The sequence below is a fragment of the Aptenodytes forsteri genome, unplaced genomic scaffold (assembly GCF_000699145.1).
Source record: "Aptenodytes forsteri isolate BGI_AS27 unplaced genomic scaffold, ASM69914v1 Scaffold94, whole genome shotgun sequence".
NCBI classification, from domain to species: Eukaryota; Metazoa; Chordata; class Aves; order Sphenisciformes; family Spheniscidae; genus Aptenodytes; species Aptenodytes forsteri.
Window position 1 is genome coordinate 7478608 of NW_008795017.1, and position 23690 is coordinate 7502297.

General features: G+C 42.4%; 1 protein-coding gene across 1 annotated transcript in view; it reads right to left on the reverse strand.

Moving 5' to 3' along the window:
- COLEC11 (collectin subfamily member 11) overlaps nucleotides 1–23690 on the reverse strand; it is a 40764-nt gene that overhangs the window by 10716 nt on the left and 6358 nt on the right. Inside the window, exons 2-3 of the mRNA XM_009275596.2 lie at nucleotides 12631–12786; nucleotides 6774–6845 (exon numbers count right to left, since the gene is read on the reverse strand). Coding sequence (XP_009273871.1) covers nucleotides 6774–6845; nucleotides 12631–12760 — 202 coding nt within the window. The 5' untranslated portion in view covers nucleotides 12761–12786. The remainder of the gene's footprint in view (nucleotides 1–6773; nucleotides 6846–12630; nucleotides 12787–23690) is intronic.

The following is a 23690-nucleotide window of genomic DNA, read 5'->3' on the forward strand; positions in this document are numbered from 1 at the left end:
TGGCGTAGCAGGTCGTTGACTGCTTCCTCATGGATTATGGGGGGTTCATCCTGCTCACCGTCCCTGTCTTCCAGCTCAGGGGGCTGAGTACCCTGAGGATAACTGGGCTGCCTGTTAAAGACTGAGGCAAAGAAGGCATTCAGTACCTCAGCCTTTTCCTCATCCTCGGTGACAATGTTCCCCCCCGCATCCAATAAAGGATGGAGATTCTCCTTCGCTCTCTTCTTGTCATTAATATATTTGTAAAAACATTTTTTGTTGTCTTTAACGACAGCAGCCAGATTGCGTTCTAGCTGGGCTTTTGCCTTTCTCATTTCCTCTCTGCACGACCTAACAAGATCCCTGTACTCTTCTTGAGTTGCCTGCCCCTTCTTCCACAAGTGGTAAACTCATCATCTAGTAAACTAGGTCATCTAGTCCAACCCCCCTGCAATGAGCAGGGACATCTTCAACTAGATCAGGTTGCTCAGAGCCCTTTTTGCAACATAAAATGTCTTGAAGAACACATTTTTAATGTGCTGTGCCTTTGATTATGCATTCCAACAGTAAATTCACCCTCTCCCCCTTATTTTGATTGCCATAAGCAGAATACATGCTACTCTGGGAATATTCACAGTATTCTGTTGTTACTGAAATACCTCTGTGGAATTTGTACACATGGAAGCTTCAGCTTCACAGATAGGATCATGACCCAGTCAAATAATTGAGTTCACTCCCAACGTGGGAGTGCGCAGTACAGCAATCCGGGCAAGTGGAGAAAGTTACATCTATTAACACCCCAAAACTTGCATTGCAGTACACTCTACTTTTGTCTGAATCAGCCATTTTACTTGATCCAGCACTCTATGCTTTACATAAGGCCAACACAGTTTTATATTCTGCTGACATGCTATGCATCATAATTGACCTATACAATTAATTAAAAGCAATGAGGAAAGTAAGTGGAATTTAACCTTAATCAGTGCCCAAAGACATCAGAATGTCTGATGTCACCCTGAAACATCAGGACACTCAGAACCAGATTTATTTCCCGTAAGCATAAGTTTTAATATTTATCAGTTTCTGAACTACCAAAGTCTGAAAATATCATGAGGAAAGGATATGATAACAACATTTGTAGCATTTTCAAATCTTGAGATTTTCATTTCAGGTCCAATATATCATAAGAAAACCATTTCTTTTGTATGTTATTTATTCACTGATTATTATATAACTAAGGAGTTCAAAGAAACTAAGCACATTTTCTTAGGATGAACTCGCCTGAGAAATGAAACAAAGAAAGGGGAAATAAAAAAATAAAAAAAAAAAGATTACTGTGGTTCTGATAATGTAAACTAACACCAAAAGTAGAAAACTCTACAAATGTTGCAGAAGAATTACAGTTCTCCCTCATGTAAACCATCGCTTACTCAAATAGCAGAAAAATACACTGAAATTTAGCAGTTTCCATCAACAGAAGGAGCCAAATATTAGCCCAACAAGACAATTATCAGGCTTCAATAGAAATACAGGGGGTCAAACACATTAACACAGTGACTGCAGTTTAACAGGCTGCTGCACAGAAACAGAGCTGCTGTGATCATCCATGTGTGCTCTTAGAAAGGGGCAAATGCAAAGTGACGCAATAATTTTATCCATCTTTCATTATCCACTAAGCTATGTGTTATGTACCCAGATCACAGGTCTAAGCTTTATACCAACTGAGAACTTTAAAAGGACATCAGTGGTGTATGCCCATCAAGAGATCAAAACCAGAGCAAAAAAGCAAAGCCAATAGCAAGTCATGAATGGATATTAGATAATCTGCCCATGAAAAAGGTGATGAACTGGTTATTTCTGAGAACAACATAGTGAACAAATTATCAACCTCCAAACGATGCTCAGTTCTTAACCCTCCATAAATAAGATGAACAACCAAATAGGAAAAAGACATCAGTGTGTTGGATATTTCAGTGTTAGCGGTTCACATGATTTTTCCCAAGAATATTGTTATATTTTATTTTTGCCTCAAAGTTCCAGCTTCTGGATAACAAACGGGAAAACCCTTGGACTGCTCTAAGAGAATATACAGTTGAGTCACTCATTCAGCTTGAAAGTCTAGAAAAGTATTTATGCGTGAGCTTAACTTCAGGTTTGGGCACTACTGTCTGACTCCACTGTCTGTGGAGGTTAACCAGAGACTGAAAGGTCAAGAGACTGAAAGATTTTTCTAGGTCAACGCTGGATGTCCTTCTGTGTCCTTTCCATACGGTAGAAATTATATCTGTGAAGTCCGTTTGCTTACCCAGTCAACACTGTGACACTCAGAAAATACATTGGCTATAGTACCATGGTGAAATCTGTCACCATATAGTCCAAATTATTTTTAAGGTAACAATTTATTTTTCTTTGAAGAAGCATTCGTGGAAAGAAGTTGATGAAGACAAATATCTACAAAATGTACAGCATTAATGAAAAGATGAGGTAATTAGAATTAATTTTAAACAGGAGCTTGTTCGTAGAAATTTCTTACTATGCTAAAATAAAGCTGTTTACCAAATATTCCAAGAACATACACATGTCAAGTCAAATCTGGATGCACAAAGGAAAGCAGAAAAAATATGTTGCTACTGAAGCAGTAAGAAATTTTGCCTGTGCTTAACCTGAAAGCACTGCCTGGAAAAATACCAATATAGTAGGCATTAATATTCAACTTTCTTTCATCTCTTTTCTGTTTGAAGTATGTTTTCTTGCAGTGAATTTTCACTTCAGTGTTTCTTCTTTCAGTCTCATCAGAATTTTGTACTTTTGGAGGTATGGAAAACTGGAAAATTATCATTATTATTAACCAAGCATTCCTTATGAGAATGATTTTCCAAATAAATGCAATTTTACAGTATAAAATATATTAATGAAATGTTACATCATGGATTGGCCTGACTGAAAAAGAGTACATCCATTTCTCAGATTGTCCAAAACATTTTGAATTGATTTGACAAAATGCCAAGCTAGAGAAACATGCACAATGGGAGAGGCTCTCAAGCTCCCCATGAGAAAGCAGTATGACTAGGTGCCCATCTCAAACACTTGTAAAAAAATGATCAAAGCCTGAGAAACAAACAGGAGGAACTGGGAGTCCATTTAATGACATCAATCACCCAGGTATGATGGGAGAGCCAGAACAGCAGGAGTGCTGCAGCAGATGAATATTGGCTCTTTAGGAAGGACAGGCAGGGAAGACAAGGCAAGGGTTATGCTCTGCACAGTGGGCACCTTGAATGCATGAAGCTTTGCTTCATAACAGGTGACTCGTCTGTTGAAAGCATGTAAGTCAGATTTAGAGGGGAGGCCAGCAAGGGGAACGTCATGGTGAGCATTCATTACAGACTGTCTTGTCAAGAAGTGGGACTGGATGCAAAGAGTTCTTTTAACAACTGTAAGCGGCTCCATAATTGGAGACTAGCTACTTCAGCATCTCCTGGGAGAGCAGCACCATGAGGAGCAATCAATCCAGAAAGTACCTCAGGGACAATTATCTAATGCAGGTACTGGCTTTCCAGCTAGAGCTGGTAGTCTCCTAGACCTGTTATTCACATACCCTCTGGTTGTGGATATGATAGTCAACAGCAGCCTTGGCTGCAGTGACCATGACTGCCTTCATGAGGTGAATTCAAGATCCTGAGGGAAGGGAGGAAGGCAAGCATCAGGATAAAAGCCCTGGACTTCTGGACTTTGGCTTGTTCTGGGAACTGGTAGGCAGGATCCTACTGGAGGCTGCTATGAAGCTCAAAGGGGTCCAGAAAGAGCTTCTCAGACTTAAGGAACAATTTCCTTAAAGTGTAAGAATTAACCATTGCAATGTGCAGGAAAATGAGCAGATATGGCAGAAGGCCAGCTTGGCTGAACAGGGAACTGTTGACTGAGACCAAATACAGAAAGGAAGCATGCAGGAGGTGGATACCAGGACAGGCTACCAAACGGTAATATAGAAGTATTCCCTGGGCATGCAGGGATGAAGTGAGGAAGGCCAAAGTTCAGCTGGAGTTGAACTCAGCTAGGTGTATGAAGGACAACACGTACAGGTAAGGCAGCAGTAAAAAAAGAGACCAAGGATAACATGGGTACTCTGCTCAGGAGGAAGGCAACCTAGTGACAAAGGACACAGGAAAGGCTAAGCTACTTAATGCTTTCTTTGCCTTGGTCTCTACTGGCAAGGTCTGCTCTCTGGCTTCCCAGTTCTTCACGTCTGGTAGCAAAGACTTGGAGAGGACATGCTACTCATGGTAGAGGATGATTTAGTTAGGGACTACTTCACCTGGATGTACACAGGTCCATGGCAATGGCCAGAAGGCATTCAAGAGTGCTGAGAGGGCTAGTTGATGCTGTTGCAAGACTGCTAAAGTCTAATCAGCAGCTGATAATGAGTGCCATTCCTCAGGAACCAGTCCTTCATCAGTGACAGGGAGGAAGAATTGGAAGGATCCTCTGTGAGTCTGCAAGAAACCCCATGCTGGCAGGTGTGGTTGGTGCGCTGGAGGGCAGCGCTGCCAGTCAGGAGGAGCTCGACAAGCTGCAGGAATGTGTTGACAGGAGTATCACGAGTTCAGCCAGGTGCTAAGTTCCTCACCTGCGATGCATTGATGAAGGCTGGCCAATGGCTGGCTAAAAAACTCCTTTGCATAAAAGGACCCAGAGATTTTTGGGCCTTCATACAAGAGGAGCAAACTGGAGTCCAGCTAAGGAAGATGGTTTTATTTAGCCTGGAGTAGAGAAAAGTAAGCGAGGACCTAACTGCAGTCTTTCACAAGTGGTTTGCAGAGAAGATGCAGCCTTCTCTTCTCAGAGACACACAGCAAAAGGACAAGAGGCAAAGATCACAAGTTAGAACACGAAAAATTTCAGTTGGCCCTAAGGAAAAGGTCTTTCACAATGACACTGGTGAACAGACCTATCAAAAAGAATGTGGAATCTCCATCCTTGGAGATTTTCAAAAGTCTACTGGACCAGACCTTGAGCAACCTGATCTAAATTTGAAGTCTGCCCTGTTTTAAGCAGGAGATTGGACTAGATGAGTTCTTTATGACCTTTTAACCTAAATTATTCTGTGGTACTTTAACTTCTTTTCATGCTGCATTACCTTGCAAGAGTTGAAATTTTAGTTTCCAGTATTTTTTATAAGAGTCATCCTTGAAGGGTACATCTCCATAAGGGGAATACACTGACTGAACACACACACCCCTCATGGGAGTTATACATTTTTCAATGCATTGTAAGGGGAAGAGCTCTAGCTATGGATTTTGGTCCCAGGGAAAACTGCAGGTATCAGACTCCCATAATCGCCCAAAAGAACTACATAACGGATCATGCATCATCATAAGGAACTGTAAATTACCACTGTGATTGCTTTGAAAGGAAGCTTGTAAATTCAGTTTAGTAAAAACTAACTCCATCATTCTGATGACAGGAATGACAAATGTTTAATTTCAATATTGAAATAAAAGGTTTTGACTACTCCTAATGTGAATTTTTCAGAATGTGCATCTCCTGGAAAACTTATGAAGGCCAAATTTCCTCCTTGCTTCAGGAGAAAAACAAATGTGAACAGGCAAAATTTCCTGCAAGACAGAAATGCCACATTTCTCTCAGCTTTATAACTGAATACTATCGAGCACCATTCCTCTCAAGAGCTCCAAATATTTTTAACTACAATGCAAACACTGTTACCACCATATTTCCATAAATATTACTGAACTGTGATCCAAGAAATGTGGAATCACTTATGGCCATCTCTGCCTATTATGGTTTACTGCCTTCCCTCAATGGTTTTAATTAAGGTATTGTGAGTGTTCACACTTACAAACAAAAGGAAACAAGGAAATTGAGGCTCATGAATTTTTCCCCTCCAATCTAATATGAGGTTTGCATGTGCAGAAGGCAAATTGTGAAGACGACATTATGATGTCTTTCTTCACAGAGACTTTTCTAAAAAAATCAAGAATTTTTTTTTTTCCAAAAGGAATCTTTTTTACCAGAAAGCAATAGTTAATCTACAAATGAGTGCATACAGTTGTACTCCTTTTGGCTAGGATAGAGTTAATTTTCTTCACAGTAGCTAGTATGGCGCTATGTTTTGGATTTGTGACCAAAAGAGTGTTGATAATACAGGGATGTTTTCGTTACTGCTGAGCAGGGCTTACACAGAGTCAAGGCCTTTTCTGCTTCTCACCCCACCCCACCAGCGAGGAGGCTGGGGGTGCACAAGAAGTTGGGAGGGGACACAGCTGGGACAGCTGACCCCAACTGACCAAAGGGATATCCCATACCATGTGACGTCATGCTCAGCGTGTAAAGCTGGGGGAAGAGGAAGGAAGGGGGGGACGTTCGGAGTGATGGCGTTTGTCTTCCCAAGTAACCGTTACGCGTGATGGAGCCCTGCTTTCCTGGAGATGGCTGAACACCTGCCTGCCGATGGGAGTAGTGAATGAATTCCTTGTTTTGCTTTGCTTGCGCGGACAGCTTTTGCTTTACCTATTAAACTGTCTTTATCTCAACCCACGAGTTTTCTCACTTTTACCTTTCCGATGCTCTCTCCCATCCCACTGGGGCAGGGTGAGCGAGCGGCTGGGTGGGGCTGAGCTGCCTACCGGGGTTAAAACACAACGGTACACGAAAAAACCCAAGGATGATTTAATCACCCAGCAAAGGGAGAGAGGATCCCCACCACCATCGCCTCACAAGAAAAGGCAGCATTTGGTCAGGAATGGCTTTCAAAACATCTTCTTTAACCAAGTTACCTTTTTCTCCTGGAGGCCCAACTCTGCCTGGACGACCTGGAGCACCTTTCTCGCCCTTTTCTCCAGCCTCCCCTGTTGATACAAAAGGAAACAAAAGGAAGAATCATATTAAACCAGGACTATTTTCTGTTGGTGGCAATGACAAGAGTGCCGTTCGCCCCACTGAAAATAAAAACCTACTATAACAAGAGGAAAAGAATAAAAGCAGATAGGGTCTCACTTAACAGCTTTACTTAATGCGTGGAGAGCAGAGTTTCCTGCGAATGGCATAGACAGTGACAAAACCGAAGTCAAAACATTAATGAAGTCTCATACAATGGGCCTAGTTTTGTGGATGCTACTCAACCTCCAAAAATCCCAACAGCACAATTCACTTAAGTAGAAGTTTCAGAATTAGGCCCCAACTTACCACATGAACTTCTGGGTCTGTGTTCACCAAACACTGCCCGAGTATCTGCTAAGGACGTGCTTAAGTCTCAAGGGAAAACAGCTTAACTATAACCTCAAATTAAAAAAAAAAAAAAAGAAAAAAGTTTATGCCATTTACAGAGTAAGGATAGATCAGGCCTCTAGGAAGGCATTGCTACATCCCTCATTTAAAGGATCATTTTTAAGCATGAAAGAGTATCTCCTAATCTATATTCTGAGTTATATACTGCGTCTTTTAATGTCTGTGGCACGAACCACTGTGCATTGTACTTACATGCACATGGCTCATGGCGCATTATTATATTCAGCATATTTAAACACCAGTTTCTGTAAATGTTTGCCTCCCTGGTGCCTTTAATTGGAAAGTTGGGGATGCTTACCTTGTTTTGCCCCCTACTATTGTACTACTATTGTAGTTTGCCATTGACATAAAATTAAAATGTCTTAAACAAACAGAAGTTTAAAGAATGATTTACATAGCCACCTTTACAAAAAAGATTTATATGAAGGAGAAGAAAGCTTTATGGCTTCCACAGAAAAGAAAATGCCAGGATCTAAAAGCCAGAGCTAGCACAACACACCTGATGCCCCAACACTGTATTTCTACAGAGGAGAGTGAGCATTAGCTGCTCTCCAGGAAGCTGAAGGGAGCACCATAGCAGGAAAGTCGAGGGGTACGTGATAACCATTAAGCTCTGCTCTCTGGCATAGCCAGCAGCTGTGGTTCAGAGAGGGACCATAGAGATGACATGCAAAAACAAGCCAAAACAGGGTACGTTTCAAATATGCAGCCTCCAGTTCTCTCTCTCCTTATTGCAGACATAGGTGGCTGTGAGCTGAACTCAGCCTTCCATCTGTTATATTTTCCTTCTTCGGGCTGCCAGCAGGCTCCAGACCATCTTCCCTGCTTTCAGACATGCAAAAATAGGCCATTTTCTGACCTTAATGAGGACAAACTTCACATAATCCCCAGTGAATAATATTGTTAGTATGAAACAGGCTATTATTTGGCACATTTGGGAACGTCACTTTTTTATTATCAGGTAACCAATAGGCTTTGTATGATTGCCTTTCCCCCCTCAGGGCTGGTTATGAGTTCTTTGCTTCCCAAAGATAAATCCTGACAATGACTTTTTCCTGCTCTCTGGAGGCTGAGAGCAGGCTATTACAGCCTATTGCTTTACACGTTCTTCAGAGTGAAAGCTGTGCATTAGGGATCAATAAAATAGATCACTCTTGCTTCAGGCCATTACACTTGCCTGCATTTATTCCTATAATAAGATGACACTGCATTCCTTAGCGTGGGTGTTTAAGAAACTTTCCCTGAGAGGAGATTACCCCATTACAGGCCCAGCTACAGACCACTCTGCATTTTTTGTTATCAGCTGTTTTAAGTGGCAAGACCTTGGCCAAGAGGGACTGATCAGTGGTCCAGTTCAGCTTTGCCGTGTTTAAGTCTGGTTTTGCTGTGTGTACCCTGAGCACTGTGCAAGCTGAGGAAGCAAAGCCTGTGCAGGTGTCGTGGGCAACAAAACAGTTTTCTGTCAAGGAATTTCAATTAATTTAATTTATCACCAATTAACACTAACTTTTAGCTTTTGATTCCTGAATTAGGAAGAAAAAACAAACAAATGAACTTAGAGAAAGACACCTCTGTTCCCCCCCTTGTGGTCTCTAGCCCCTGTGCCGCACGTTACACCCAGTCCCTTCAGAGCAGAAGGTTGGGGTCACTGCACTGTGGTCCCTAGCCAGTTGCTCCGGCATGGCCTCCTCCACTAGCCACAGTCTCACCTCCTGTTCAGTCTCCTCTCCACCCCTTCCCAGGTGGCTCTTTGCTCCAGCCCTACTGCATGAAAGAGTACCTTCTTCCTCAGCGCAATGCAGCTCTTGCCCACGCAGCTGAGATCTGAGATGGGGCGAGATGTGCACAGCAGTGCTCCACAGTGTTGTGATGGCCCACAGCCCCAAAAGAAATTTAGCCCTGGTACCGAACTGAGCTGCAGCAGGAACACAGGTATCAGGCACAACCCTGACACTACTACAAGCTTCTTGTCCTGTCATCTCTGAGAGAGATCTTTCATAATTCAAACAATATATCTTACCATTACTGTCAATTTACCTCCTTTTATGAATTCTTTGGGACAAGATTTGTCTCTGATTATGTTTACATCCTGCCTACCTTGAGCTGTACCATATACTGTAATGAAAATAACACACCAAATATTAACTACGTGAGCTATTAAGCATTCCTTGGCTGGTGATGACTTTCTTCCATTACTCATAGTCCCTGTGTGAGTAGACGCATCAAGTGTGGGCGTAAAAAAATTGATTTTATTTATGTAGCAACAACTTTTTTTATGTATTGTATGCCATTGAGACTATTAAGACAATTCCTGTTTTAGATTCTAGAAGGGAGACAAAACAAGATGGCAAACCAAGAATTTAAGCTTTGAAGGATTGTTCCATATTTTTTTCTCTACTATAGCAGTAACTTCAATCTCATGTGCCTATCAAAAGGAACTGGACTTTAGGAAGAAGAAGAGTGGGAAATGTAGTGAGGCTTCATCATCCATCCCTTTTTCACACACAACACACTTTTTCCATTATTAATATCGTCAGCTTTCTAAAACACAGATCAGTCTGCTGTCTGGGTTCTCAGAGCCACGGTATTCTTCCCTTCCACATTTCATCTTACTGTTTTATACTGTTGAGATTATTAAAAAAAAAAAAAAAAAAAAATCAGTCCCTAAGACCTAAGCTGCTGACCTTAAACTCATTTGTGCCTTTTTCTATTCTTGGTGTCTTTACTGGCTTTCTTCATCTTCCATTTCCACCTCCATTCTCATCTCATCCCCCTTCCAATTCCCCTTTTTATTCTGAGGGGTCCTAATTGGCTTTGTGGTTTTTGGTTTGGTTTTTTTTTCCCAGTCTCTCCACTCAGTTTCATTCTTTGTGCTCTTCTTTTCTCTTTTCCCTTTGTTTCTTCCTGTTCTTCTAAAGTTTGTCCATTATGCTCCCCCACTTTTGGGTACTTTTCCCTGGTGTCTTTCTCCTTCACCACCCCATTTGGGCTCTACTTTCTGCACCACCTCTTAGGCTTAACCCTCTCCTCCTATATTTTCCCTTTCACACATTGCATAGTCTCCCTCATTTCTTCCACTTCTTCCCTGTACCTATTTTTCCCAAATCCTGACAGGCTCGTGCCCAGCTATGGTGCGGGGCTCTGTTCCTCCAGCATTGGAAATGCTGCCGGCAGCCCAGCAGAGGAGAAGATGGGGCAGAGCTAAAAGCCGCAGTGAGCAAATCCCACTGTGTGGGAGCTGAAATTTGGGCACGCGGCCACATATACGCTCAGTTTAAAGGAAGCCTGGGCCACTGAAATGGGTTGGAGTTGTGCCAGTGGGAGACAGCAGTATCTCATTACCAATCCTCTGAGCCAGTCCCCCTGACAGCGTAGCTGGAGCATTGATAGCTTTTTAGGGATTTCACATTAACTAGGGCTGTATCAGGCCATTTTGTGCTTCACTGAATTTGTACATCAATCTCTCTCACTTTTGCAAGGCTTACATCTCATGAAGCGGAGTGAAATCATTAACACATGATGGTTTTCAGGCCTCTGTTGTTTCCTGGCTCAGGATTGCCTTCTGACAAAGGGCCAGGGTCCTGCACTGTTTATACATTTTAAAAAAACTCTGTTGCATATAATAATAATAATCCTTTCATAAAAATGGTAATCACAGATGTTAATTTTGACTGATTACACAAATAAGGAAACTAAGGCAAAGAAGTTACAAAACTTGTAAAAGCTTTGAAATTATTTTTCATTTCAAAGAAGTTGACAAAGCTTTGGTCCCCAGTGCTGTGGGGTCTGACCCTTTGACCAATCTTCTGTGTAACTTTAGACAACATATATTTAACTTGATTGTGTTCTTCTCTGTGAGTCACATCAACAGCACTATCTTATGCTTACTTCACAGCAAATATATCAACAAATGAAACAACTTTACTCAAGGCTTAGTCAAACCTCAGAAGACCTGGATATAGTAGCGTTCTTTCCAACTAGAAATCTGCAGAACGTGTAAATATTATTAAGACTTCAAAGGTCACTTATTGAAATAAAATAAAAAATATAATTTTGGTTCAGTTCAGCAATCCAAAGCTGCATCTATAATAACAATAAACAAAACTCACCTAATAATATTGATGCCACTAACATCATCTAGTGCAAACCTGGGCTTTACCCAGTTGCCTGAGGACCATAGTATGGACTGCAGGCTCTGTCTGTGCTGGTTAATTGATTGGTGAGGGCAAGGCTCAGTTCTGTCCTGCAATTGTTCATACAGTTAAATCGCGATCGCAGCCTGGCTATAAGTTTGTTAGTGTTGTAAACTGCCCTCTCCAGACATTGGCTGGTTTGGATGTGGCTGCCCTGTGCTTGAAGCAAGAGAATTGGGCTGTAGGGATGTGGGGTTTGCTTGGCCAATTGGCTGCAGGACCAAAAAAGCTCTCTTGTTTTGTTTATTATATTGTTTTTTATATACAGTGCATAACTACCAGAAAAATTGGAAGGTTAGTCGTGCAGTTCTTAAACAATGTCTTTTTTTTATTATTAATGATAAACTGGTGGTTTTCATGGGGTTTTTTTGTCCTTAGTTAACAGGTATTTCCCCATGCTCACAGGTCTTACACTCCAGTAGAAATACCATAGCCTCCATAATGAGAATTACTATTATTGACTAAACAGGGCTAGGATTTCACACCATAATGGATGCTGTTGCTTTAAAATGCTAATTCTTCCTAGCTGTTAATTTCTTATCTAAGGTACTTTAATAGATTTTTTTGCTACAAAAAGATCAGTAATTTATTATGCCATCTTTTTTCAGCAATAGTTTGGGGGCATATTTTGTAAAAATGTTGCTTTTGTCAACAGAAACTGTAGAAATGCCAAAAATCTAACTAATTTTTTATTTCTTCTAAAAGGCACTTGAGCATTTAAAAATCAAGGGAAGACAAGCAGAAGACTAGAAAATACAAAGTACTTCCCATTAGTACATCACAAAATGGCAATGAAAACCTCTCCAGATATAAAGTAGGGTCTGATTTTACGGTCTTTGGGTATACGCACCATTCATGAGTATAAACACAGACAAAGCAACCAGGCAGCACATCAGATTAACAAGCACTACTGATCAGGAGCAAGTCTGGGAAACTTTGGCATGCATTCTCTGAACCGTATTCATTTTAACAGACTTAAGTTCATCTTACAAACCTTAAAACTCCATTTTTAAGGAGGCAAAACAAACTGGACAAATAAGAGGACAACTGAAAGGCACCTTCTTTGTCTCTGTTAGAAACAGTCAGTGGTGCAAATGAGCCTGTTAGAAAGAAAGGATTAGTACTTGAATGATGGAGTAGACTTCCACATTACCTTTGAGGCCTGGAACAAGAATTTGAACAGAGCAGGACTCCTCCGCAATATGTTGAGGATATCCAGACCTTAGCAGTGACAGGAAGGCAAGGCTAATTAGAGTCACCAAGAAAACCAGATCTCTCTTCATAATGAGCACTTACAGGTCACTGACTCCTAAACAAAAGAATGAATAAACAGTTATAAGAATTCCAAATACTTTCAACAGTTTCTGAACATATGCAGCATCCTACTATGAATACAATATATTTTTGCATGCCATAACCCACAGAGCATGTGAAGGATGTGTACAGGTCTTCCGAGCAGGTTGTATGTTCCACAGGCATACATGAAACATGCAGCAGCACATTCAGCAGTTTGTTTTGGTGTTAGACTGGGTAAGATAAAGCTCAGAAAAAATTTAGTTAAGAAAAAGGAGATTAAGCGATGCTAATAATAGGCAATTCTGTGTTCACAATTTCTTGTTGGAGGCAGGGATCTGGAAAGGTCAAAGGAGAAAATCTAGGACATTAGCTTGCATTGAAAGATGTTAGTACTAAGCTGCCACTTAGAAAGAGTGCACACTGCTCTAAACAGGCAATTCAGTAGACGATGAGACCAACCTAAAGGCCTGAAATTTCACTTCCCATCTACCTGAGCACTGAAATTGTGCCCAGCAAATTGTCTGATACAATAGCCCTCATTAACTCATTGAGGGTGGAAGAGAGATAATATTTCACTATATCAGGCAATGAAGTTACATCAGAGCCTTCAATAAATCCTGAAAAGATTCACCTCTGAAACTACCCTTGTCTAAGCCTACAAGTGAAATGGCTTGCCTGATATTAGGCTCTGAAGAGATCTCTCAGAAAACAACAGTACAGAAATGGAGTTTGTTTGAAAGGACTATCAAAAGCCGGTATTTAGGGGGTCCATAGAAATACTCTTTGACAAAAGTGTTATTTATGTACTTCTGATATGTTTTTCCAGTCCTCCTTTCACCAAGGCTCTGTACTACACAAACAACCTGAAAGTCACATCAGGGTTTCCAGAGAAAGTACCTGTATATCTTCCTTTATAGCCATGATACAGATGTGTGCATTTTACATCTAGAGCAAGAAGATTGGGCTATATTACTCTCCACTCCCTGATTTCCTTCAAAAATAAGCCAAGTGGGATTAGGCACAGGTGTGGGCCAGTACATGGGTCTGTGTCTCTCACCACGCTGGTGGTCTAGGAGGGTGGATCTATTACTTTGGCAATGGCCTGAAGGAATAAGTGTGCTTCAGCAGGGACAGGAGAATAAGGAGCTTCAGGGTGAGAATGAGCTGGGGAAGCAGATACCAAAACATAAGGGATGGAGCAAGATGGGCAGACTGCGCTCTGCATGCAACAAAATTCAGTTTTGCCTGTACTATTAAAAAGCCCTGCTCTAATTTTAAATTCCACCATCAACTCTGATATGTTTAATAAATGTCTTAGCAGTAAGACTAAGTAGATGACTTTGGAGTTAGGGGAATAAATTATCCCTCTGAATTGCTGTCCAGTATGTGCTTCCATTATCCTCTAGGAGATAAAATTAGTAGACTGCAGTAGGGGTGTCAGATGGGAGCAGATTCTGTCTCCCTCCTCATGTGGGGAGGGCATGGCACAAGTTATGGGGGAGATTGCTCTGCCTCACAACACCCTTGCTACACCATCTATACTGCAGGGCAGAGGTGCTCCACAACATGCTTCCCCAGTTCTCACTGATCATCCAGATTTGGGGCACAGACGACAGTATGCTGTGAGCCCCTTTTGACTCAAATCTCTTCCCCAGCTTTCTGTCCAAAGGATAGTGAGGTGCAGCAGGAGGACCATGCCTGAAAAAGGTGGGGTGTGTGCTTGGACCCGGGAAGAGCTCGTGGGTCAAGGGAATCACTTGATACAGTCACAGTCTAACGGGCTACAGTGAGGCAGAAAACCCTAGGGAAAATCATTGGTGCTGGGTAATCCTCCCATGGAGCAATGGAGGAACAGGGACTATCTGGGCATTTTCACAGCCGCAACGTGCCATGCTCCTGGGACGGGACAGACCTGAACAACTTCATACACAAGCTTTGCCAACCAGAAAGACGACCCAGGACAGTATGGACGAAAAAAAGGAAGTTTCCACTAAGCTGTAACATAACAATTTTATTTTCAGGGCCTCTGTCTCAATTTCCTATTACCTTTTAGTCTAGCAGATCACAATATAGACAGTCTTACTAGAGAAGCATTTTGTACCCTCACAACATTCTTGTCAGACTGTTAAGCACTAATGTCATTTACAAAAGTCTCCTCTCATAGCTTAGGGTGCAGGTTCTGGAGGGACAACACTCACTCATACACAGATGTTTACGGTAGGTTTTTTTCCCTTCAAGAGTGCTCAGCTCCCAAAATTTTGCTTATGCTTCCACAACTAAGATGACTGCAGCTCATATATACATGTCAGCTTTAAAATATCTAGCTCAGGTATTGCTAGGAGCACACAAAGCCACAGAAGTACAAACCTCAGCACAGGCTGCTCAAATATTTAGGCCACGTTAAGTTTTGTCACAATTGCAGCAACATCACTCAAGACTTACAAGAGCGCAGGCAAAATTGAATTTTGCCACCCCAAGTATGAGGAACCAGAGCTGGAGGAGAAGGCACATCACAAAGGTGGATCTAGAGAACAGCAATAGTTGTGGGGGGAAAGGGAAGAGTAACGGAAATTTGGATGTAAAGCTTCTACTGCCATGGAGAAGCAGCAACCAGCCCGGCACCCCAGGGCACTGACAGACAAGACTGACAGGAAAACATGTGCTATGTTACTGTCCTCTGCTTTCTCGGGCTGCTGCCTCCTTTGCCTATGCACAGAGCCAGCCCCGACTGCCAGAAACCAGTCGGGCTGCTGGCCACCTTATAGCTATTTTCTAAGGTTATGCAAGCTATTTGATCACAGTCTTGATATAGTTTTGAAGTATCAGATCTCTGTGATAGCCCTCTTCACCCTCATGTGCATACCAAACAAATTACTTCACATATATTAAGCTTGAATCTGGCCACACCTCCCCAAAAGGAGGTTCCTAACCCCAGGGTACAAGGCACTGCACCTTGGTGTACTTTGTGGCCTAGAGGAGCTCACAGCATCCACAGTGGATGGTCCTGGCTCTTTTTGTCAAGTCTGTGATCCTCAACAGTCGGCAAGCAAAAGAGGGAGCAACAAAAACTAGCCAAGAGGAAAGGCTGAGAAGAAGGGTGTTTCTCCAGAGCTTTCCTTCAAAGGCTTGTAGGGCCAGACTTGGCATTTGAATAGTCAGGCTTCACAATGCCAAGTTAGGGACCAACACTCCCTGTGTGGGAAAGCAGTGAGTTGCCATTGCCTCAGACAGCAAGGAGGATGTGGCAGAGACTCATGCTTGGAAGTCTCTTCCAGACACCTGAATGTAGGTGTTTAACCCTCAGCAGCAGCCACTTTTGAGGGACAGGGAGTGGGACCATCCTGGATGATACCCACACTGATGCTCTGCAGGCTGAGCAGAGGACATAGGTCCTGCCTGCCTTAGCCTGCAGCTCCTGCCCCATAGCCCAGGAGAGCACCTGGCCACCAGCCTGCAGAACATCTTAGGCAGGGTGTCCCACCTTTTCTTTGTAGGTGGGGCACTCTGGGATCCAGAAGAAGATCAAAAAGGCTTTCAAACCAAGTGATTCAGGCACTCAGCTGAAAGCCTGGAAATTAGGCAGTTTCAGCATGAGCACCCAGCAGCCTGGTGATAAGGATTCTCAACAGATGAGTCGGAGAGGGGAATAAAACGGCCTGAGACAGAAGAAAGAATTGAAGTTAGGAAGGTGCTCCAGTCTCTGCATTAATGGATAAGAAGGCAGCATAACCTCCTCTGGTTGCATTTTATGAGGTGTTAGATGTATCCAGACTACAACTGAAAGATCAAAGCCTCCAGGTATGTTAAATATTCATCTGCCTTTGCAAACTCCTACACAGCTCAGAGATGAGACAGGCATCGAGCAGCAGAGAAGTGTCAGGGCTGCTTGGTGGCTCTGCTCAGCAGCCAGATATGAAGGATTTTCTGGGGAAAACAAAACCTCCAACGAAACTTCATCACATTCCCCACTGCCTGCTCCTGCTGCAGGGCTTACAAGCCTCAGAGACACACAGGGGATACACCTCACCCTACCTCATGATAGTTTGACTCGCAGAGAAAATGGACTCATTCTAGAAAACGGAGCTTCTTACTGTCAGTTAGGTCACAACACCCGGACCCACGTGAATACTCCAGAAATTACCTTGGTCTGAGAAGAGCCACTAACAGAGGAAATCTCTGAAGAGGTTTCAGATTAGATACTTTATAGAGTCTGCAGCTGCAGTAAAGGGACACATTAGTAGTAGAAATGAAACCAAAAGCACTTTGGATATCACTTTCTCCACCTTTTCCTGCTTTAAAAAGAAACCTTCTCTTCTGCAGCTAAAATTACCTTATGATTGAAATGAGTTTGATCTCCAGGTAAGTGCTACAGCAGTACCTTTCATTTTAAAATCCTGGAAAATTCCTTGCCTTTCTGACCTACCTTCAAGTCCTTTCAGACCCAGATTCATAAAGGCATTTAGAAAACTAAAACCCACTGAAACTGGTCCTCAGAAAAAGGTTTTTTCAAACACTGTCTTAGCCCTGGTATTTGGAGTATCTACAGTGCTGGTAAAACCAATGCCAGAGAGAAACCTAGAGATGTTCAGCACTTGTAAAAGTATGCATATTTTCTCACTGTCTACACAGGGGTCAGGAGTCAAATTTGCAGCACTTATAATGGTGGCCATTAAATTAGCATAAGCTGAACGCTTTGAAAAAAAAAATGAGAGGAAGAGGAAAACGCAGCATTTACATGGCCTTTTCTTAAAAAAAAAAAAATAAAAAATTAGCAAAACGTCTTTATTCCCAATAGGAATGGAAATGTACCAATGCAACCAGCACAATAATTTCAAAACAACTTTTGAGGCCTGTCAGCTTTAGGGAATCTGCCTCAGTCGCTGAGAGAGAAGAGGTTTATTAAACCAGGCTTCAAGTGACAAGTCCTTGAGAGGTCATCAGAGAATTCCTGAGGCACCACAGGCTTCCTCAAAACCCCTGCGGGACCAGCCAGGCCAGCTGGCACCCAGAACTCCTTGAACTCCCCCACTTCTCCCCCCCCGCCCCCAGCTGTGGATTAAAAGCTTGGAGATCACTTCAGCCAGCAAATGCCTCGTCCATGAAGACCCTGTATCTGCCAGCGGCTGCTCCACAAGAGCCAGTGGCTTATTGCACGCCATTGTTTTGGATCTAGAAGCAACACCACAGATGATCTGCCTAGCTGAATCCAAATGGCTGAGAAATGCAGAAGGAAAGTGATGCTCACTGGCAGTAGTGCTCAGCCAGCCAACACCTACAGAGTGGCTGTAATCCTCTGTATAATCCTATGGGACTCCTCTTTAAGCTGTTTTTATTTCACTATTACTGAGTTGTTTTCACTCTTATTATGATTTTATTATTATTTTTAAAACTATACTTCATTCTCAGAGATCTGAGCCGAGTTATGTATATTCTGAATTACGTTCCTGATACAGACAGGCACACAAATCTGCAGAGCCACAGTCACATTTGGTGGGTGAATTTCCCAAGCAGGTTTGAGTCAGCACTGCAAACACATTGACAGCTTTCAACAGTTTTCACTCCCCTGACTTTTCAAGTCCTTGTCATCCACATCCCGACACCTCCCAGAACTATCTGGCAGCCTGTGTGTCCTCGAACGCCCTGGCAGGCCCTAAGCCACATCCTAATGGATGCAACACATGCCCACAAAATCATGCCAGTGAAATGCCAGGCTGTCAGGCTGTGACACAGACCTCACACCATTTCAAACATTTTGAGCAGATAAAAGCCAAAAGAAAAAAAAAGTAATTATGTCCCAGGACTACAAGGGTAACACCAGTGCAGATCCAGGGATACATTTTTGGGGGAAGCAGGGAAAGGCAGAAGGGACAAGCCTCCAGCACTGTGCACACAAGCTGCTTTTCATCCCTTGGCCCGAGGGCTACAGATCACTCCCTGGTGAAGATGTCTTTCACACTGAAGATGAAACCTGTGTCACTGACCTCTTCTTTCTCCATTACTGATCTCCATTGCTGATCATCCTAACCTACAGATGTTTTGTGTAGCTATGTTTTTACTTTATCTAAGCACTCTCTTGTTTGTCCTCCCAGCTCTGCCATGCATTACCTTGGGTAATCAAGACTTCACCATTTAGCCAGAATATAAAAATCGGAATCAATGATAAAGCTGCTTAAACAATGGGTGTTCATTTTTGTAGCATTTAACTCGAGCTTTGCAATGCTACGTGTTGATTTAAAGGTTAAAGCAATGGGCTTGAAAGATTAAAAAAAAAATCCCTAAATCTTAATACCATAGAATAGCAAAAATGAGGACTGTAACTGCCACAGCTACGAAGTATCTGTGAAATCTGTGGAGCATGGAGTAGCATAAAGCAGAGACATAATACATTTCAGGTCCTGATGACGCTGAAGAACAGCGAGGTTTGCTGCAGAGGACAAAAGAGTGAGTCTAAGCTGATGGGAAGCTAACATTACCTAAAAGCCTAACTGATAGGAAGTCATTGGTTACTCCCCAAAGTGCACTTAATTCTGGCTCAGTAGAGCTATTTCCTCAGCCGATGTTTGCGAGGTGTAAGAGACTATTAGTTCTGACTGTAGAACGTAGGTGCCCTTGTCATACGTAGGAATAGTAGCCTCACTTTTCATTGAGAAGAATGTTTTTAAAAATTGAGGCAAATTTCTTCCTGATGTAGTTCTGCTGAAGTCAATGAGTTTATGTCAGAATTAAATTACTGTCATCTGTGCTGAAAATATAAAATGAGGGCTTCAGCAAGGGTGAGATGAAAATAGTGCCAGAAGGGGGCAAGTATGTTTTCAAAACCTGTAACTAGAGGGAGATGTGACCCATGTGATTTCTTGCCCCGAGTGCTAAATCTCTCGCCATAGCTCTGTATGGTTTTTTAGACGGTAGAGAGTAACACCCAAGTAGAATTTTACCTTTGTCTGTGTATCTGTCAGAGATAACTCGAAATGCTAAACAAAACTTCTCCCACAATGTTTTAATCAAAGTCTCTATTAGATGACAAGATCTCTGCTACAGACTCATTTGCAGCTGTAATTTACAGAAATAGTTTGTCATTTGGGGTGCCATCCTTGATGTATGTCAGATCAAATTTTCAGCATTCTTAACCACCCCAAAATAAAATAAAAAAAAAAACACACAGGGTTCAAAAATAGGCATCAGTTCTTTTACAAAGGTTCAAATATAGGCATCAGTTCTTTTACAAACTGTGTCTAAATTGTCTCAGTTCAGCCCCGCTCCTATAAAGCATACATATAAAAACTTGATGCTATCCCCACACACCTATCTGTAGGAACTAAAACACCAAGGATTCACCAAGAATCAGTGAATGATTTGGAGAATGCTGCAGGTACCTTTCTTTATACGAATAAATACATATTATTTACACATGCATTTGTCATCTTATTTCTGAAGCTTTAGGGCACCACTTTTCAGCCCTCCGCATCTACAGAGGCTTAGGACTGGCTGCAGAATTTGGGATGTTTGTGCAATATTTAAGTGCCCATTCAACCAGCTTATGCTTTCCAACACGTTCTCACTCTCCAGGAACTTAGAAGTTTTCCAAGTGGGCCTGACAGTTGGTTTTGAGAGCATTGGACAGGCTCAAAAGGCAAACTTAATCTGGGGAGGGTGGTCCCAGTCCCCCAGCTACGTTCTCAGAGGTGCAGAGATGAGGCATAAAGGTCTATCAAGGCCCCACCTAACCACCCCACACATCAGCAGTGGCGCATGCCTTCCGCACAACAGAAATGCCACTCAAGTATTGATCCAAAAGGGTAGAAGTACCAGCTATGGAACATCCTTAACTTAAAAGGATTTGAACCCACAGCTCCAGTTCCCCAGGAGAGTAATTGCTCCCATTGGATGGACGCAGTAGGTGACATTAGACTACACTCAGACATGCCACATTAAAGGATGGAAGGCAAGCAGGGAAGAAGCCAGCTCAAGCCTAGTGGTAGGACACCAGACTAAAAAGGGGCAAAATGAGTGTTGTCCCTTCCCTGCTTTCTGTTTTTATGTCCCACAATTGACTCATGTATAAACACATGGACAGGTCAGGAATGCCCAGACAGAAGACAAAAATCTAAGCAAAGCACTTTACAAGGCTAAAGGAAGAGTAAAGACAAGAGACAAAGGATGTAGACTACTAACGGAAGAAACACAAAGCAAAAGTGAAAAACCAGAGAGACCTGACCAGGGGAGAGTGACAGAGAAAGGACAGGAGGGAGAGATGGCACCATCCCAGAGTGCAAGTGGATGGGAAAAAGATTTGCTTTCGGTTGCCCCAGCATTCTACTCCTCACTGAGGAGAAAAACAAACACAACAGAGCAGAAACAGGTTTTGCCCCCACTTTCTCATGCATTAGATATGCGACAGCTACATTTAAAGGAGGTTCCAAGAATAAAGGGAAGCCACTTGATTGCTGCCCAGTCCTTCCCAAGGATGCAAGTATGACACCTCAAAAAGTGAACCACAAGACAGAGCACAGCTGGCATTAGGAGATACCTATTTATCAGGGCAACTTTGCTCAGATCCAGATCTCGAGCTAGCAGAAGTTATAAGCAGACCCTTGGGTGGGATTCAACCATTCTGGCTTAGGTGCTTAGTCTGAGAAAAATCACCCTGAGCTCCCTGTATAATCAAGTCAGAGAAAGGCACCTTGGCCTGGGGATTCATTTCATCCTAAAACAGGATAGATAATTGACTCTGGAGGTACCTATTCATTGCCCAGTATGACTAGCTCAGACTTGTAGGTATGTAAAGTTAGGCAAGGGGAGTCCTGCCATCGCTAATTAGCTAAGCCAATCTACGGGAGGGCTAACAGCAGCCTGGCTCCCCTGCTGCAGTCACACATTACCCTCCCCTTCTCTGTACTGTCACCAACTGCCAGCTGATCCCATCATGAGCTAGCACAGGCTGCTACGCCAGCAGAAAGCTATTCTTCTTTTTGTGATGTTATTTTTCAGTTGATTTAGTTCCTTGGTTCCTGGTGAGGGTAAAGTGGCCATCATTCCTGTGAAAAACGTTGCCAGCCAGGGAAAGAAATGCCCTTGGCAGGAGCTGAGATGGCCTTCAGTGTGTTACAAAACTGTGCCCTTGCATGCCAGCAGCATACAGAAAACAGAAAGATGCGCAAGTGAAAGAATTAAAGGGACTAAATTCACCGGAAAAACACCAGCACATAGTTATAGTGGGAACATTTTAAAAGGAGGAAAGATATGGCAAAATACCAGGCTGCAATGGAAAATAATATCCAGCAAAAGATAGAGAGCATAGGAGATACAACAACATGAGGCATTTTGCAATAGCATGCAAGCCACCAAGAGTCATGGAAGTGATCCAAGAGTGTTATCCTCAAATGACAAGGACATACTTCTCGGAATGATATCCTCAATATAACAAAACACCATGGTACGTAAGCATGCATGATCAAAATCTTGCATTTGAACTGGGGCAGTGTCAATGCAATTTCAACAAAAGGTTATTTTTATTCTCAGGCTGGGGATCTGCAGAGACCAAATAACACTCTACACGTGATCCTATGCTGAACCTTTCATATCAGCTCCCAGGAGCCTGGGAAAAGGAGGGAAATAAGTTATATTGGTGACACAAAGACCAACAATACCTTCAGTAAAACAGCCAAGCCTCAACGTAAGAGAAAAATTAAGGGCATGAGAGCAAAAAGCAAGCCTCACAGGAAATACAGCCACATATCTTCACTGGACAAGTGAAGGGTGAACCTGTTAGTAATAGTACTATTCAATGTCCTTTCACTCTTAAAGCCCTGAAACACCTTTCCAAGTGCAGATAAGGGAAAGAAAACAAAAGGAAGGGGAACCTACCAAAGCGGCTCCCCAAATTAAGAGAAAATATATGGTTGGTACATAGAAATGGTTGTAGAAGCAAAATGCAGTGGGGAAAAAAACCAAACAGGTTTCTATGGGTCTGATGTGACTTAGTAAAAGCACACACACAGATACGCAATTCCTGCAGATGACTAGACATTAACGAAGTTCTCAGAAGTCAAAGTATTCTTACACTAGTATGCTACAGCAGACTTTCACTAATCAGTCTATATCATTGGCAATAGTCATGATCCTACTTATAAGTTATGCCAAATGGAAGCCAGCTAAAAGAATATCTTTCAGTGGCAAAACATTTCCCAGAGCAGCTTTTATATATACACCACAACACGTGCATTCGAAATCCTTTGTCATGTACAATGCACTGGTCTACGAATATTGAAAAAAACTGAGAAAGAGTACAAGTGATTGCATGCAGGTTTGAGATGCTTTTGACAATCTCATCTCATTTTGAAAGAGAAATGTGAATTCAGAAAGAATTCAGATAGAATGTGTAGAACACAATTTGCAAACAAGGGTGTTTATTTGACTTCATATAAACTGAATGTGTTACTTCCCTTATCCATATAGCATGATGCTTCTGCTACCAAAAGATTCTTCAGGATGACAACTCCCTTTGGGAATTTTTCATTAAAATCCTTCCATCTAACCAACTTCCCCGAGAGATTTATTTTAACAATGTACATTTCTAGGGAAGAATACAGCAAGCTACGTTAAGTAAGTGATAACTACTGGCATCTCTACCTGCTTTGGTACTCAGCAAATTCTCTAACAATAGCAGCAGATGCATCTTTCACACAGCTAGAACATGACCAGAGGCCAGCTGCGCACAAATTAAGAAGCTGCACATCAGCTAAGCAGTGATCACTTGCAACTTGGCGTGTATCTGTTCAGCATTTATAGGGCACTTACAGGAACAAAAACTAATGCTACTGCTCCGATTATGCAGCTACCAGTAAAAGAACAGGCTTCAGAGGTGTTAGAGACTACACCGACCTTGCCCTGGCTGAAATCCCAGCATCTGCCAGTTGA